This window comes from Papio anubis, chromosome 10 (genome assembly GCF_008728515.1).
Source record: "Papio anubis isolate 15944 chromosome 10, Panubis1.0, whole genome shotgun sequence".
NCBI lineage: Eukaryota > Metazoa > Chordata > Mammalia > Primates > Cercopithecidae > Papio > Papio anubis.
The window spans coordinates 90,517,566-90,535,643 of NC_044985.1; the positions used below are offsets into that span (position 1 = coordinate 90,517,566).

General features: G+C 37.8%; 1 protein-coding gene across 3 annotated transcripts in view; it reads left to right on the plus strand.

Moving 5' to 3' along the window:
• Positions 1–18,078, plus strand: part of ADAM23 (ADAM metallopeptidase domain 23) — a 173,064-nt gene that overhangs the window by 150,954 nt on the left and 4,032 nt on the right. The window contains exon 25 of one of the 3 annotated variants that reach the window (XM_003907860.4): positions 10,553–10,643. The exons of 1 other annotated variant lie outside the window; for it this stretch is intronic. In XM_003907860.4, the coding sequence (XP_003907909.1) occupies positions 10,553–10,643 (91 nt within the window). Of the gene's footprint in view, positions 1–6,428; positions 6,520–10,552; positions 10,644–18,078 lie in introns of all 3 variants that reach the window. One more of the 3 variants, XM_009182880.3, reaches the window with a different exon arrangement.

Consider the following 18,078-nt stretch of genomic DNA (forward strand, 5'->3'; position numbering starts at 1 on the left):
TCTCTAATAATTTTGATTAAATTGAAAATAAGTCATTAAATGAAATAAATGACCTAGTTATTTTTACAAATGTTTAGATTTCCAGAAAAATCAAGCAATTTTAGTACAAGTAAATAATAGCTTTTATCTATAATAGCTATCTGTATCTTTTTAACCTCTTTTAAAAACTCTATTAATCTACTGGTAAAACAGAAACTAAAAAACTTTGTTGTAGATTATATTGTTTTGTTTTTGATTGTCAGGTTAAAAGAAGATTCCAAGTGATAAATTATGTGTTTTTCTTTTTATTCAGTTAGCAAATATTTATTGACTGTCTACTATTTAAAAGATAACATATGCTTGGCATACAGACACTTCATAAATATTACACTCTTTCAAAATATGTAAAGGAAATGAGATGCGACATGCTAGTGCCGCTTTTCAGTTTGTCCATATTCATTTGTTTTGTTGCCTTGCTGAAGAGTAATAGGTAATGGACTCAAGTTATTAAAACAATCAGTGTTTTATTGACTGTAGGCTCAGCAGTGTGTGGGACACTAAGATTTTTCTCAAAAACTGCATATTGTGACTGGGCGCGGTGGCTCACACCTGTAATCCCAGCACTTTGGGAGGCCAAGGCGGGCAGATCATGAGGTCAGGAGATCGAGAGCATCCTAGCTAACATGGTGAAACCCTGTCTCTACTAAAAATACAAAAAATTAGCCGGGCAAGGTGGCGGGCGCCTGTAGTCCCAGCTACTTGGGAGCCTGAGGCAGGAGAATGGTGTGAACCCAGGAGGCGGAGCTTGTGGTGAGCCGAGATCACGCCACTGCCCTCCAGCCTGGGCAACAGAGTGAGACACTGTCTCAGAAAACAAAAACAAAAACAAAAAACTGTATGTTGTGTCTTTTTTCTCATGATCCAACTGGTTTGATTGGCGCCTGCCTGATTGAGCACAGTGTTTGGGCCCTCCCCAAATGCTTGCCATTTATAATGGGCACCACCCACAGTGGCCAATCATATCCATAGATGAAGGTTTGCTGTATAGGTGCAGTAAGAGTATTAAAAATACTTAGTTTTATTTAATTTCAATGTGCTTCCATTATATAGAGAAAAAAATTCAAGAAGCATAATGAAAATATGGCCTTTTAAAAAATCATGAACATGGACATAAAAGATAAATTGTACCCAACTGCCCTTTGGATCAAGACCAAATTAGTAAAAATGAAGGCGAATATTATGACTCCATCTTCATTGATTTGAGAATGTCAGAAATGAACTGACGTGTTTTGGGTATTTATTTTAACTGTAAGTTCCTGGAAGAATAGGAAATTCAACCTCTCCTGTGTGGGGACTGAAAGCATACCTGAAAGCATTGCCACTGTAGTCACCCTGTACTTGCTCCAGTTGTCCGCTATGGACCCATAATTTAAGGCCTGCTAGATTATTCACGCCAACTTCTCAAACCAAACTATTGAAAGACAAGAAATAGGATCTCAAAGCACAACCCATGTGAGCAAGGATTTTTTTAAAAGGATTTTTGTCACGTTACTTTATTTTTTCTACATTGTTGTTTATTTCACGTACAAAAACCCGTCTTAATTTTATTTTTAATTTTTTATATTTTTAAAGCCTAGTCCTTCTCTCAACTTATTTCCACTGAAATCATTATAGAAAATTATTTTGCTTTGTTCTACAAGGACAGAATGTATTTTAACTCTGTTTAAAAGACCTAGAATTCTCTCCTGTTACAGGGAGATCCACATCAAGTACCCTAATTGTTGTCTGTATATAGACACCTTCTCAAGGTGCTTACTGTAGAATACAGTGGATATTTTCTCATGTGATAGTTTACATCACCATTGTAAGAAGGAAGAGAAACTGGGACATAGCTGATGTTTTCAGTGGTATGTGTGGGCAGAGATATTATTCCTGGGAAGCTTTGGTCAGACCTTTTTATCACAACCACACTCATCAAATCAGAGATAAAAAGGGCCTTAGAAACAATTCAGTCTAGACCCCTTGTTTTACAAATAAAAAACTAAGTTTTCAGGGTTAACAGTGAGTGAGTGGCAGAGCCAAGAATATAGCATAATCACCTTACCTTGAGCCAAATGCTTTTTTCTGTTATTTCACACTCCTGTTTTGAAGTTGAATAATGAGGCTAGGCACAGTGGCTCATGCCTGTGATCCCGATCACAACACTTTAAGGAGGCTGAGGTGGGCGAATTGCTTGAGCCCAGGAATTCCAGACCAGCCTGAGAAACATGGAAAAACCCCATCTATACAAAAAAATAAAAAAATTAGCTCGGTGTGGTGGCATGTGCCTGTAGTCCTAGGTACTTGGGAGGCTGAAGAGGGAGGATCACCTAATCCCATGAGGCAGAGGTTGCAGTGAGCCAAGATCACACCACTGCACTCCAGCCTGAGCAAGAGAGTAAGACCCTTCTCAAAAACAAACAAACAAACAAAAAAGCTGAATGTTAAGTTATTCTACTAGTTCTTATAGCATAATAGCTAGTAGAAAGCGAAACAGTAACTAGGTAGTAATCAGGCTTATTAGCTGATCCATTACTTGTCAATGGTGCTTTTTATGGAATTAGATAAGAAAGGAAGTATTGTATTATTAGCATTTAGTATTTTTAAAACAATAGTTTTGAAATCTTGCTTTCTAAAGTATTAACCTTGAGGAGTATTTAGTGTTTACATTTACCTTTTGCAATATATCCTTTTGGTGACTATCTTTGTCAGTGCACAAATCTTTGATTTTATAATTTAGATGATTAGATATGAGAAGTTATCCTTATCATATATGATTATGCTTATGTATAATTATGTGCTACTTGGATTTTTTTTTTCAAATAACAATGGCCTTATCAATAACCCAAGGATATATTAAGTTTAAAAATTTTTTAATACCTGTGAATTTATTTTGTTTCAGTTCAGAAAAACTATTTTCATTGACAGCATGAACTGAAATATATCCTTACATGAAATTATTTATTTTGCATCCTTTTAGACATTTGTCCATGTGTCTAAAAATGAACTTATTTTTTTCTTTTTTGGAAAAGAGTAAGGAGATCTGATTGTACGTATAATGTATTGAACTATGGAGCTACATACCAATATTATACACTAGTACATAAAGAGTTTATTTAGTATTTACTTTTCTAGTCTTGAATTGTAGTGGAATAATAAATCCCTGAAGAAAGAACTTTGGTCCATGGAATACAAATGATGACTCTGATGCCTCCTGCCTGTGAAGTATTAAAAGATACAGGATTTTAACCCCCTTTGGAATCATGTGGGAAAATAATGCACCTTCTTATTTGAGAAACTCTCTAAAAATAAGGGGGAAAAAACCCACTCAATTTCAAAACAGCACATTTTCAAAATGTCTGAAGCATGACTTGTCTATAAAGGAATTCTACATATAAAGTAGAAAATCTTAAGAAAAGGATAAAATTTATAGTTTTTGATATTTTATACTTACCAAAAATTGTATCTTTTAGCACAAGTAAACCTAGATAGCAGGGACCAAGACTAAAAATAAACCAACAAGTAATGGAAATAAGCAAGTAAACAAAAATGAAAACATTCTGCTAGGTAATAAACAGATTCCACAAACACGTTATACTGAAAAGTAAGTGTATCAAAGAGTTAGGGAGCAAAGTTAAGTTCATAATACAAGGATTGTGTTGTCAGCTAGAAGCTGTAAGAGTTCCATCTCCAGGTTTGGTAGGATGAGAAGGAAAATAAGATATATCATCGTGTGTCCAGCATAGTTCCTTGAACAACAACAACAAAAAAGATAGTAGGTAATGAATGAGTGAATTAATGAATAAATTACAGAATAGATAAATTAGTATAGAAGTAGAATTTTTTTCCATGAGATGATAAATTCTTTGTAGCTATGAAAAGTAGCTGCAACCTTCATTTTCAAATATGTCCCCTGTAAAAATCCACCCACCCGTGAGCTACTCAGTTAATTTATGTCGAGGTGATGCACAAGTTCCTACTTGCCACAACAAAGTTCAGCGCTCTCTAAAGGAAGAGAACAAAAGCAAAGCAGGATAGACAAAAAGAAAATCTTCACATCTTTAAGAGATAACCATGTTCAGTACAGTGACAAAGAATCAAATGGCACTTTACATGTATTTGCAGGATACTGTGTAACTCAAAGTAGTGGAAGGGAGAGAGAACAGGGAGGGTAGGGATGCTTTTGAGAAAGCTTTTTTTCCCACTTTTATCTTGCTTTAGCGTTAAGAGTACTTATCAGTTAAGAATGTAGAGATAATTATTCTTTCTCATTGGAGATTACAGACTATATCTGTTCATCTTGAACATCCATTTGAAGCCTCTGTAGAAATGTCTTGTTCCTCTGGTTGTATTTCTAAAACCTACATGATTTTGTCTTGTTTCTGCAGTGAGAAATTATATCCATAGCAAAGACAAAAGCCTTTTTAAATTATTTTTATTTATCTTTCATATAGTTCTTACAATTTCTAAAAAATTAACATTCATTTAGTATCACAGTTTATGGGAGAGGGTTTTTTTCTATTATTTAGCATACGTGGCTTATATAAAAATTGCAGAAGTCATAGGACTGTCATGTATTGCAGCTCTGAGAACCAATGCCTAAAACTTAAGCAAAAAAAAAAAAAAAGTTATGGCCAGGCACAGTGGCTCACACCTGTAATCCCAGCATTTTGGGAGGCCGAGGCGGGCAGACCACGAGGTCAGGAGTTTGAGACCAGCCTGGCCAATGTGGTGAAACCCTGTCTCTAAAAATACAAAAATTAGCCAGGCGTGGTGGGGTGCACCTGTAGTCCCAGCTGCTTGGGAGGCTGAGGCAGAAGAATTGCTTGAACCCAGGAGGCAGAGATTGCAGTGATGCAGTGAGCTGAGATCGTGCCACTGCACTCCAGCCTGGGTGACAGAGCAAGACTCCATCTCAAAAAAAAAGTTGTAAAATATGTATTTTTAGTATTCTGAAAGCAAGGGTTTTCTAAGGTCTTTTTTAAAATGAGGCTTCATATTTGGAATACCTTTCAATCCCAGTATTTGCCTCCATAACTTGAAAATCAGAGTAGTTCAGGTGATTTTGAGTTCTAACATATTGTCATAGTGGGGAAACATTGCTGCCACCTTCAGTGTTGGTCTTCTTCCCTTAGCCTTCAACACTCTCAGGGAACTTTTCTGTTCTCTGTTGTGTCCCCATCTTTTTTGTTTGTTTTTTTAAGAATCCAGGTTGTGCTTAGTCAACGATAAAACTAGAATTTCTCCCTTACATTATTATCTTGTGATAAGATGAAGCAGTATACAGTTGCTTAACAGGGTTAGAAATCCAAGATTCTCTCTCTCCCTCTGGGAGAATATTTAACTGAAAATGTCAGTGAGCTCAATTGTAAGCCTTAAAAAATGGTGGCTTTGAGTCGTGGATCTTTGTTTTGTTTCACTGTCTCAGAGCACACAATACACGTGAAGGGCAGCCTTGTTGAAGCCAATCTCTGTTTTCATGGAAAAGGGATCTGAATTTGATTTCTATAGCAATACGAGATAAAGTGTATGTATGTCCACACACTTGTGTGCACACAGGCACAGACATACAACTGCAAACAATGTGTCTTCCAACTTTAACACCAAACTTCATTTTGCCTTTGAAGGGGGAACCTTGGGGACCCCCACTCATTCCATGCCCATTTTCCAGGGTAGGAAAGCTGTACACAGAAGCAGTGACATAAAGTTATTCAGGGTCTCACTCTGGTAGTCATCTACCACTTGGTGGTCTGAAGCAATTAATATGGTTTCCCAGAGACCCTAACTTTCTATCACAGCATAGTTTATCCACTTGAGACTACTACTAAACAAAAAACAAAATGTCCAAATACTATGACAGAAATCCAAACATTGCAGACTTATTTGAAATATACTTTTCAATAACTTCCCGGGTAAACATGTATTTACTTTTAAAGCTATTCGGTCTTGAATTTCTAAGGATCTTCACAAAACTGAATGATATATTCTGAATTTTGAAAAGATGTAGCTTCTTAGGCATATTTTACAGTTTGAGAATTTTATAAACAATTACCACTGGCTTATTACTTTTGTAATTAAAATACAGATTTGCTGTTATGCAATTTAAATTACTTTTTAATTTTACCTCACATCTGGTAGAAACTATAACAGATTGAATTATTTGTGTGTTTATAAATATGTATAAGATAATTATGTTTTTTAAAATTAGGATGTCGGAGTTTGAAGGTAAATTCACAGTTATCCTCAAATATCTTCAATGTGTATGTAGATCTTAATTTCAAATCTTATAGCAAAAAAAATTCAATATTTAGCCAACTTTCAAAGCATGTCCTGAATAGATTATTTTGTATGTTAGTGAAATTAGTGTGTAATTTCCTTTGTTAAAAAATCTCCGTTTTCCCTCCACACAGTGAATATGGCCACAAGCAGGCTAATAGGGGCCGTGGCGGGCACCATTCTGGCCCTGGGGGTGATTTTTGGAGGCACAGGGTGGGGAATAGAGTAAGCATCCTTGCCAGTTTCAGAGTGTTTCTGTGTGGTGCCTGGTGTGTGAGGCGATGCCTGTACCTGACCCCATGTCTCGTCCTGTTGACCGTGTTTCCTGTGGTAGTGCACCTTGTGGTGTGACTTGGATACTGCTTGTGTCCTGTGGTTTTCTTTTGTCCTGTAGAACCTTCTCCTGTCTGGAACAATGTGGGGCATAACATAACACTGGGTGTGCTTCCGATATCTTCACAATTAAGGCAAGAGTCCCACCATTGCTCCTCCACTTTGTAAAAGTAATTTTAAAATACAGACTTTTTTTTTAACCATTTATTGGCAAAGATACTTTTATGTGTGTGTTTTCTTAGGATTCTTGTAATAAAGTTAATCTGTGCCAGTCAAATAAACTTATATATATAACTAGAAATTATCAACAGTTATAGCACCTTTTAAAGGTGATAAAAATGATAACTACTAATGTTTTCTTCATGTATTTAGAATGACATAGGAGGCTGCAGCTTAACTTTTTAAAAAGGAGGTATTTAGCATACTGCCTTCCTATTTTTCCTGTAAAATAGGTTAATAATTCAAAATTGAAGTCTACATAAATATTTGGAAGCAAGGAGCATTAAGAATGAAAAAATATTTAATCCAAACCTGTATAACCATAAGTGAACAGCTGCAAATCACCTGGTGGGTTGGTCTTAAAAGTAGCCAGGGTGTAAATAAATATATTGTGTGCCACTTGCCCATTAAGCTGTCACAGAAATACAGTTCTCCTGATGCTTTGATTTAGGGTGCTCTGTACTTGATCCACATCCTCAGAATAGCTGTCAGTTCTCCATGGGACACTGCTTCCTAAGATTGCTAATCTGTAGATTAAAATATTATTATGATTTTTTTCTTCTCTCTCTAATTAGAAAAAGAATATTTAAGAATGGCAGACATAACCCTTTACACAGTCTTTTCTATCTACTCTGGTGGTGGTGACACTTCAAAGTGGCCCAGGAATGAATTATTAGTATCTTCAGGAATCACTAGATATCTTTTACTCAGCCACCCCAAATCATGGGCTTATTGTGAATATCAGACAAGTTTTTCTTTAGTTCTATTGGTTAAAACAAATGGGTGCTCCTCTTACGTACTGGAATTGGGAGACCCAGGCACCAAAATAGCATTAAGAGGGAAGCAGGTTCATAGTTCACACCTTGTGTTGAAGATGACATGAGCCTTCTTTCTCCTGGATTCAGGGACTTTGACCAGACTTTGATCTTCCAACTCACAACTTATCACTATGGACTATGAAGCTGGTTAGCACAGGGGAAGCTAGAAATACTAGAAAAGAGATTTTGTTTCTCCTTGTGTGTTAGAAAACAAAGACCATAACAGGGATAAAAATATTTAGAGACAAGAACTTTGTCCTGTAAAATTTCCCCTTGGATCTGTTGACTGGGTTATATACAGAAGAAACATTCCTCTTTCAGGGCCAGCTCCATGCATGCATTTATGTGAAATTCCTCCTTGACAAATGGTAGTTTTCTGAAAATCATCCCAAATGCATTTTTTAACATTATACATTGGCTGTAACTTTGGTGTCCTTAAATGTACTAATAGAAAGGATGAATTTAATAATCCTTCCTTTAAGTCTTAGAGATAGGTAAAATCAAAGAGGCCTTTCTTGTAACATATAGTCCTTGTTATCAGCATTTGTTTTCATCAGTCATTTCCAGTTTTGTTCGTTTGTGACTATTTCTAATTGTGACAGGTAAGTCTGTGTAAGTGTATATATATTTTTTCTAAAGATAGATTTGTTATTCCTAGTTTATGAGCACTAGTTGTCTTTTAGCTTACTGATTTTTTTCCCTTCAAATTCCAAGTTTTACCATAATTGCTCAAGGAGTAAATATAGTTTTTTAAAAAAATAATGTAGTACAATATAGATTGTCTTAACATTTCTTAGTTTAACTGACAGAGTAATGTTCATTCAGTCACTAAGAATTCCATGGGCAGTTTTTTGTTTTTGTTTTTTTAATTTCTACTCCTTAGTTTATAAGTCAGGAATCATTTTTCATGAGTTATGTATTGATTCTAATCCTAACCTATGTTTTCTGAAGCTAACTAAGTGCAAATCATATCCAAAGCATAGAGTATGTACATGGTTATATATTTTTTAATGTTTGTTTTGAAATTTGATTCTCTGTTGAAACGTGGGGAGGAAATACATGTAAATGGAATAAAGTTTCATTAAAACAGAAGTTAGCAAACTTTGTGTAAAGGGCCAGATGGTAAATAGTTTTAGCTTTCAGCCTACAGGGTTGTCTGTCACAACTTCTCAACAATGCTGTCTTAGCATGAAAGCGGCCATAAACAATATGTAAATGAATGCGCATGGCTGGGTTCTGATAAAACGTTTTTGCAAAAACAGACAGTGGGGCTAGATTTGGTCTGTAGGCTCTAGTTTGCTGATCCTTGACTTATAGGATATGTTTTAGAGTCAAACAAATCTGTGTTCACATCTTGCCACTATCACTCACTAACTTCTGGAAGCCTCTGTTTCCTCATCCATTAAACAAGGATAGTCATAGTTCCTACCTCATATGATTTTTGTGAAGATCAAATGAGATACTATATGTCAAGTGCTCAGAACTGTGTTCGGCACATAGTAAGTGCACAATACAGTAGCTAAACTATTTTTATGGCTCTCATTATTATTATTATTGATGTATCTCTAAAGGCAACTGGGATTCGTTCTCTAGATGGTCATTGGTTAGTCTTAAGAGCATGTCACAAGCCCAGGAGCCTGAAGAGACCTGCACCCCTGAGACTGTATTGCAGCTGTTCTCTACCTGCCCACCAAGCCCTGGGTGGTCTCTGAGTAAAAACACGTTATGCATATGCAATTTGAGTGCCACCAAAAATGACATCCATTTATGTACACAGTTGAGGGCACTGATGTGAGCAGAAAAGAGAATTTTTTACACAGAAATGAATGTATACACAAAACTCAGGGATTTTAGAGAAACTGGCAACATTGGCTTTGTGATTCTTGGAGCAGGGATAGATAGGACTGAAAGTATTTTGTTGTTAGGGGACATTGTACCTGCATATTAGCATCCTGAAGGATGGGATATTTAAAGTAATTATTATACTAGGTTTAAAGTTGCTTAGATTTTAAAATGCTGAGCTTAAGGAGAGGAGTGAGTGAGTGGACAGGAGTTACTAGAATATGGATTAGCTCTTACCCTTAGCAATTGATAGAAATGCCACCTTGTCTTTTCTTTCTTACTGTCCTTTGGCTCTCTGCTTTTTTATATCTCTAAGCCTCAAAGTTCTGTTAATAACAGTGGGAACTTTAAAGCTATTCTCAGTTGAATCTAAGGAATCTTTTTACCATTTCCCCAAAGTTACCCAAATGAGATTTATGCTTCCTTGTATCTTGCCTTTGGAACCCCATTTTGGTCTTTACCACTGTAAGGACTGTGAAGAAGTGTATCTTTGAGAGCAAGGCTTCAAAAGTCAGATCTGTAGTGATGACTTCCTTCTGACTGCTAAATTTTAACTGTCTCCAAGTGGGGAATTAAAAAGTTAGCATTCCGACCACTTTTAGGTGCTTTTTGGAAGGGCATTGTAGCAGAATGTGTTTCCTTTCCTCCATGCCCCCATTTGTCAGTCAGATGGAGCTAATCTGAATGCAATGGTGTTCTCTATGTGCTTTTACTTATTTGATACATGATACTTGGAAAAGGGAAGAGAAGAAGGATGTGTAAAGACAGTAAGTGGGGCCTATTTGCTTCCAATTCTGTGAAAGGTGAATTTAATGGAACTGAATTATCAGTGGTACAGAAACTTTAGATTTAAAGGCATGTAAATCCAACTAACGCTCACCATGGCATCTACAGTGCAATTAAGCTAAGTAAATAAAGGCAATTTTAAATGTTTAGCCGTCTTTTACACAGGATATTTACTTCCTGAAACTGCTTAACTGCCTTTCCCTTGTGGTAACGAAAGTGGTTGGTTCATATGACTCTCTTCCCATGATCCTTTGTCACAGGTCCTAGTGCCACCAATCTCATAATAGGCTCCATCGCTGGTGCCATCCTGGTAGCAGCTATTGTCCTTGGGGGCACAGGCTGGGGATTTAAGTAAGCAATGCCGCATGTCTTCTTCTCAGTGGCTCTGGCACTTCTCTTTTCTGCTTACATAACCAAGTTTTGAGTTCCTGCTACAAGAGCTTAGGTTCTATCAGTCAAACTGCAAAATGTAAGTCTTTTTATTCAGAAATGGGTTAGAAGTGAAGAAACACGGACCCTTAACTGTCATTTTCAGGCAAGTGGGAAATGTAGAAGGAATTCATATACACTGATTTTTAAGGAGAACGAAGAAGTTCTTCAGTAGAAGACAGTCCAGCTTATAAGACCAGGCACTCTGAGATACATTCATTTCTACACAGGACATCGAGGAAACCATGTAGTTGGAAATAAGTGGATGTAAATTGCTTGTATCTGTTTAAAACTTGTTTGTAGTCTACTGATATTTTGAAATTTTCACCACCTGAGTAATCACGCAATCATTACATGTATTTTTCGTATGTAACATAGTATATGTGGCTTTGTGATTTGAAAAGCTTTATAGTTTAATAAAAACAGATTTTAAAAGTATTTGTGTAATCCTCAACCAACTGAATTGGTTTTAAATCAGAATTTGAAAAATATGGCTTTGTGACACTTAGTATTTTTAATGAAGGACTAAATATTGACCTGATAGGTAGGCCTGGTGTGTTTTCTTAGTGACCTTTTAGTTTGGATTGCACACTGCTTACTGAACTAAGATTGTTTAAATAGGCACACTGGGTATTCACAAATAAACTTTAATTGTGATCAAAATTTTGAAACGTGATTTATCCAGGCTGGGATTTCTACACTCCAGAATCATTGTATAATTGCTTTTTATACCTTTTCATGCTATAGTAGCTTGATGATTATGATTTGTAGGTAAGGCCTCCTATGCCTTCTGTGATCAATTAAGTTTGAGCCAGATTTACAGAAACAAATTTAAGTGGGAAATAAGACCATTACCCAAATTCAAAACCCACTTTGCCTCCATCTGGTTACTCAAAAGAGAAAGATTTTGCCCTGAACTATCTGAATGATTGCCTTAATTATAAACTTTATATGTTTTATATTTGGGATTTTGGATTCAATATGTTTCAGCCAGCTAAAGTGTTATTTTTAGAAGCTGATTAAAGAAACCAAAGATGATTTAAATACATTCAACATTTTCTGCTAATTTGTTATCATATTAGGATTTAATGAGTAAGCCTACAGTTTTTGAGTGCCTTTAACTTGAAATAGTATTATAAAATTATACATCTTTTCTCTTAGTATATTTATAGAGTTGAACTTGTTTAGTGAAATAGTTTTGGCATCAGTTTCTTTTCAAAAACACACACATAAAATGGACAACTCATATTTACATTTATTGTTTTGGTATTAATAAAATATTGCCCACATAGTAAGTCATGCATGTGGCATCTAGTAAGAAATATATTTTCGTTTGGGCGGACCTAATTCAAGCAAAATTTTTCTTAGTGTTCCACTGCTACAAAAGTCATTGAACATTATAGTACTGTCATACTCTTATTTTATAGTGCTTCCTTGAACTTTTTCATAAGTATGCCTCAAGAAAAATAAATTTGGATCATGCCCAGGCTTATGCCTCATTTGGCATTAAGAAATCCCGGTTTCAAAGGCCTGGAAAACAGTCTATTACACGTCTTTGCCATCTAGCCACATGCAATGCCAAATTTATCATTGCAGTGTTTGGAGAGAAGAGCACACTATTCTGTAGCAGGACCTCAAAACAGTGGCCTGGCCTAGCTCACAGCTTGAATTGCATGTTTCTTTGGGGAAAAATGGAAAAGCCTTTATCACTGTGTATATAAGTGGATTAGGCCCTGTAAAGATTATTTATATCTGAGAGAGAGAGAGATCTCATTATCACAAGAGCAGAAAACAAAAGGTGGGGGATCAACACTTGGTGAGATGAGAAACAGCTGTTGTTGACTGTTCCCTGGTTGTTGCTGTGTAGGGACCTACCTGTACTGCAGAGCTAAGCCAAAGCCCCTTCCTGTGCCCTATAACTCTAATAATCACTTTCAGGGAGAATTGTGTGGAAAGCCACACAATAGGGTGAGGTATTTCATGCCCTGAAGCAAAGAAAACGATGAAGAATAATTCCAGAACATGTAACTTTAGGAGTTTAAATTTGGAGAATGTGCTACTCCTAGGTGTTGCTACGTGAGGATCTTAATTTGCTTTAGATTTTAGTAGTAGCTATGTGGTTTGTGTTCAGCTTTAAATAACACTTCTACCTCGTAATAAAAGGCTTTTGGTGCTGAATGATAATGTTTAGATTTTCCCACCACTTGGACAGTTCTGGAGATTACTAGTCTGGAGACAGTTCATAAGTATAATTATTTGCTATTTGAACTGAAAGTCTTTGAGCCCAATGTAAATGTTTAATAAGAGATTCCTTTAGAATCAGAAGTTGAAAATAGTTTGTACAAAAGATTGTTCTAAATATTGCTATTGGGAATGCCTCCTGATACCAGGTTTTTATTTCTAGAAGAAAAGTTGGTAAGGTAACCTGAACAATTTGAGGGCGTGTCAACTTTTTGATTAAAGGAAAATATAGTAACTGCTCAGGGAAAATATTAAGTTTTCCTAATGTCACATTTCTATAGGTGTACTAGTGAGCAGTTTAGATGTAGAAGTATCATACTATACGTGACCTGCCTAAGTGTAAATGAGAAATACAGCTATGCTCTAAGCCATGACCTTGTCTGCCATTCTTTAAAGTTCTTTCCTTAAACCATTGTTTCCTCCGAAATAGGTGGTAAAAAGCATGAAAATGTGTGCATGTGTGAATGTGTGCACATTTATGTGTGTGAAGTGATAATAAAGATGTATCAAGATTATTATAATCTGAAAATAATACAGATTTAAATTACATACTTCCTTTTAGTAGAGTAGTTGAGTCAGAGAGCTTTGGTTAATGCAAGCAAGATTTCCACAAGCAAGGTTGTGGATTTCCTGAAGAATTTTTAAATGCTTTATTTGGTAGATTTTTAAAAAATATTCTGATTTTTAAAAAATACTGTGTAATATTATGGGTAGTAACTTTACTTAATTTCTTTTCTTTTCTTTTTTTGAGGTGGAGTTTTGCTTTTATTGCCCAGGCTGGAGTGCAATGGTGTGACCTCGGTTCACTGCAACCTCTGCCTCCTGGGTTCAGGCAATTCTCCTGCCGCAGCCTCCTGAGCAGCTAGGATTACAGGCATGCGCCACCACACCCAGCTAATTTTGTATTTTTAGTAGAGATGGGGTTTCTCCATGTTGGCCAGGCAGGTCTGGAACTCCCGACCTCAGGTGATCCGCCCGCCTCGGCCTCCCAAAGTGCTGGCATTACAGGCGTAAGCCACTGCGCCCGGCTAACTTTGCTTAATTTCATACTCTAGAAGTATGAGGTTACTAAGGGTATGATTAGTCTGTAGAGTCCCAGGTATTGAGGGTCTTAGGATTTTCCCTATGAAATCCTGTGAAAAACCAACATAGGCATGTGGCACACCAATTTGCTCTACTTCTGTATCTGCATTTATTTTCATTCACCCTGTGCTCCTGTTCTTCCCCATCACCCACACACACAGAATAAAGTTATGAGCTGTGGTGCAGAGGATTGCAAACCTCTGTCCTAGTTGACTCATGGAGACTCATGATACCTACCCAGCATGAATAATAATACTGCTTGATTCGACTGTTAGAGCTGTTGCTTTTGCTGGACATTAGAAAAAGCTGGACCATTTTAGTAGCATCTTCCCTAAAGCTTAGGAAAGGTGAAAAGTGTATGAAAAGAGAATTTTATATCTCCATTTAAAAGTGAACAGGATTGCCTTCAGCGCCTTAGACATTGCTATTTATCTGATATTCCCTAAATTTGAATGTAGGGTTTTAGATGTGAGCAAAGTCATTTATACACACATTAGTAGGTGATGGTGGTAGGAAATGAGAAATTCTAGGTGAAGGCAGGAAAAGAAATGAAGGTAGTAGTAACATGGTTTGTTGAAAATTGAAATCAAAAGGACTACAGGATGAACACAGAGTTCTTCCAGTGATACTGTAACACCTCAGTCTGTGGAACCCCATCACCACATCTTACTCTCCCACTACTTGCCCTGTCCATGGGATTCAGTGGCAAAGTGGATTTCAACAGTGGCCGTACTGGCCTGGGATAGCTACTCCTTACATTAAAGTGTTAATTCTGTGTAAGTATCATACGTGGTTCCTTCTCTCTGAGAAGTTATTTGTGTTAAAAGCTCTTGCTGAGCCTAACTCTGGATTTAAGAGATTCTGTCTGGCCTGTGTTCCATTTTATTGGACATGTTAAAGAAAAGGTATTTATGGCCGGGCGCGGTGGCTCAAGCCTGTAATCCCAGCACTTTGGGAGGCCGAGGCGGGTGGATCACGAGGTCAGGAGATCGAGACCATCCTGGCTAACATGGTGAAACCCCGTCTCTACTAAAAATACAAAAAAAAAAAAAAACTAGCCGGGCGTGGTGGCGGGCGCCTGTAGTCCCAGCTACTCGGAGGCTGAGGCGGGAGAATGGCGTGAACCCGGGAGGCGGAGCTTGCAGTGAGCTGAGATCACGCCACTGCACTCCAGCCTGGGCGACAGAGCGAGACTCCGTCTCAAAAAAAAAAAAAAAAAAGAAAAGGTATTTATGTTCTCACACAAAATGGAATTTAGAGAGGTATATCTAGACTATTACCAGCAAAGTTAAGAGTTATCTGAGGCCAGGCACGGTGGCTCATGCCTGTAATCCCAGCACTTTGGGGGGCCGAGGTGAACGGATCACCTGATAACAGGAGTTCGAGACCAGCCTGGCCAACATGGTGAAACCCCGTCTCTACTTAAAATACAAAAAGTAACCGGGCATGGTGGTGCACACTTGTAATCCCAGCTACTCGGGAGACTGAGACAGAATCCCTTGAACCCGGGAGATGGAGGTTGCAGTGAGCCGAGACCACACCATTGCACTCCAGCCTGGGTGACAAGAGCGAAAAACTCTGTCTCAAAAAAAAAAAAAAAAAAAAAGTTATCTGAATTCAAGTCAGATAAAATTTGAAAGGAACTTAATATTGCTAATTATATTTTCTCAAAAGAGTAAACACCATTTTTTGTGGGGGCCTTTTGATTTTTATAGGATTAGGAAATGGAATTAAATTTGGCTAGTCTTTCCATGAGGAGGATAGCCAGACTGCTGCTTTTTTGAATTCCATGATTATATCCCTGTCCAAAATGAGAAGCCTAATTCCCTTAATGCCTGGGACTCTTGGGTTAGGCACTTTCTCTTTCATGGTGCCAGACAGGCCAGGAAGATCAGTGCATTTCCCTGCCCCAGCACCCCAGGGAAGTGAGCTCAGTGTATGGTGGCCTAGGAGGGGTTGGGCTAGGGGCACTTCATCAGGGGGTGACTCAGCATAGAATGATAAGAATGTGCTAACCATGGATAAATATATGCCCTTGAAAGAAGATCTAAAGGCTTTACAGCTTTGAAATGGTTATTGTTACGCAAAGAGTCTTGCTTTAATTTTGTGTAGATGTTTATGTGTATAATGTATATTGTAGACAAAAGTCCAGATTATTTCAGAAGTAGTAAAAATTGATGAAACCTGTGACAATGTAAGCTTTATGGATTATGCTGGTGTTTTATAATGATCCAGAAATACCTTACAGGTTATGAGAAAGTTAATTACCTTCAGAATCCTAGTGAGCAGAGGGTATTCAGAAGAAACCGTTATGGAAGAAAGATAGCAAGGACCTGCCCACAGTAGTTGTACTTTCACATTAAAATTGAACTGCAAGAATATTTTTTTCATAGAGAAAATTCAGACCGTTCTCAACATAGAGTGGCCATGGTGGTTTTACAATTGATGTGTGAGGCACCTTCACAGCCCACTTGCCTCCAGAGTGTTCATCTCTGTCCTCATCGTGGGGTTGCTTCCCTTGTAACTGAGCTCACCTTCCCCCTGCTGGGACATCAGTGGAAGAGCTAAAGTCCTGGAATGCACCATTGGTGTTCAGAGTCCATTTTCATCCAGAAAGATACAGGTCTGCAGGATGGCTCGGCCTCTCGGTCTGACCTGGGAACCCAGTGATCCTATAGAGCAATATTTCTGTAAAAAGGTGCAACCTGAGCTTCAAAAACCACCTTTTAAAAAGAGCACAAGCTTTTGGACACCAGCGGTTGTCTGTGTGCCAGGATGAAATGGAAATGTCCTATCTCTATTTAAAAGTGGACTGCATTGCTGTTATGACCTTGGACATGGCTACTTATGGGTCATTCCCGAATTTGAGTAAAGGAATTTAGATGTGGGCAATATAGTCATTTACATGCACAGTGCTAGTTTGGTTTGCCCTTTCCTCTACATTTGGATTTACTGAGGAAACTTTAACATTTATCTTGAGTTCTAACAATACATAGCTTACAAGATTGGGGCCTCTTGTCCTTCAGGGTCACTTCACAAGGTCAGGCAGTCTCAGTTTTTCCTCCCTGACTCACAGAGTATGGCTCCTTAAACCTCTGCCTTCCAGGGATATGAACATAGGTGGCAGATGGAGACCCTGTGGTCTGCAGCAAACTAACTTGGTGGAGGATGCGTTATGGGATACTTGCCTTTTGGTCTCACACTGGTTTCTTGGGCAGCATCACCAGTGCCCGCTTCCAAGAATGTTGACTTAAAAGAGGGCTGGGTGGGAATGATGAAGAAAAATAAGCAGCATTGTTGCAGATAGTGTTGGCTGCAATGGTTGCCTGCTAGGCCAATGAGTCACACACTTAGGTCACTCATGAAGATGTTTTAATGTAAACTTTTAAAAAGAAAAGACAAGTTTTCTTTAAAGACTTTTATGTTGATATTTCAAAAGAGAAGCATCAAAGTGACCATCTTGGGAAAAATAAGAACTTTGCAGGATGCCTTTATACTTATTTTGAGCTTTGGTTTTGTTTTTATTTTGAATTACTTGTTGGGGAGGAGGAATATATTACAATGGCTTTGATACTTAGGGCCTGTAAGGGTATCCAAGCTGGCCCTGAGTCAGTGGGCAGGGGAATGAGGGCTCTGGGGACTCCTCAGTCTCCAGTTTTGCATGATGCCTCGGTGGCAGCAGCGTTGCACCCGCCCAGTATGCAGACTAAATGCATGAGCCCCTTGCTTGATGCCCCACATAAAGCCAGACCATGGGGAGGTTGCAACCAACTTTTATTGTTGCCTTGTAGTGTCTTGCTGGTTCTTTCTTTTCTCTTTAAACATAGGAGCCACTTTTTAGGAGACTGGACATTGTGAGCAAAGCATTTTAACTTGCCAATTTTCAACTAAGCTAAATTCTGCATTTGCTTAACTAACCTGAACCTGTGTCCACTCTCCTTTGAGTGCACCGTCTTACTGTGCACTCTGTTTTCCAACTTTCTAGATATGAAAAATGCTTGTTCTATAGTAGGGTAAGAGCTCACACACCCAA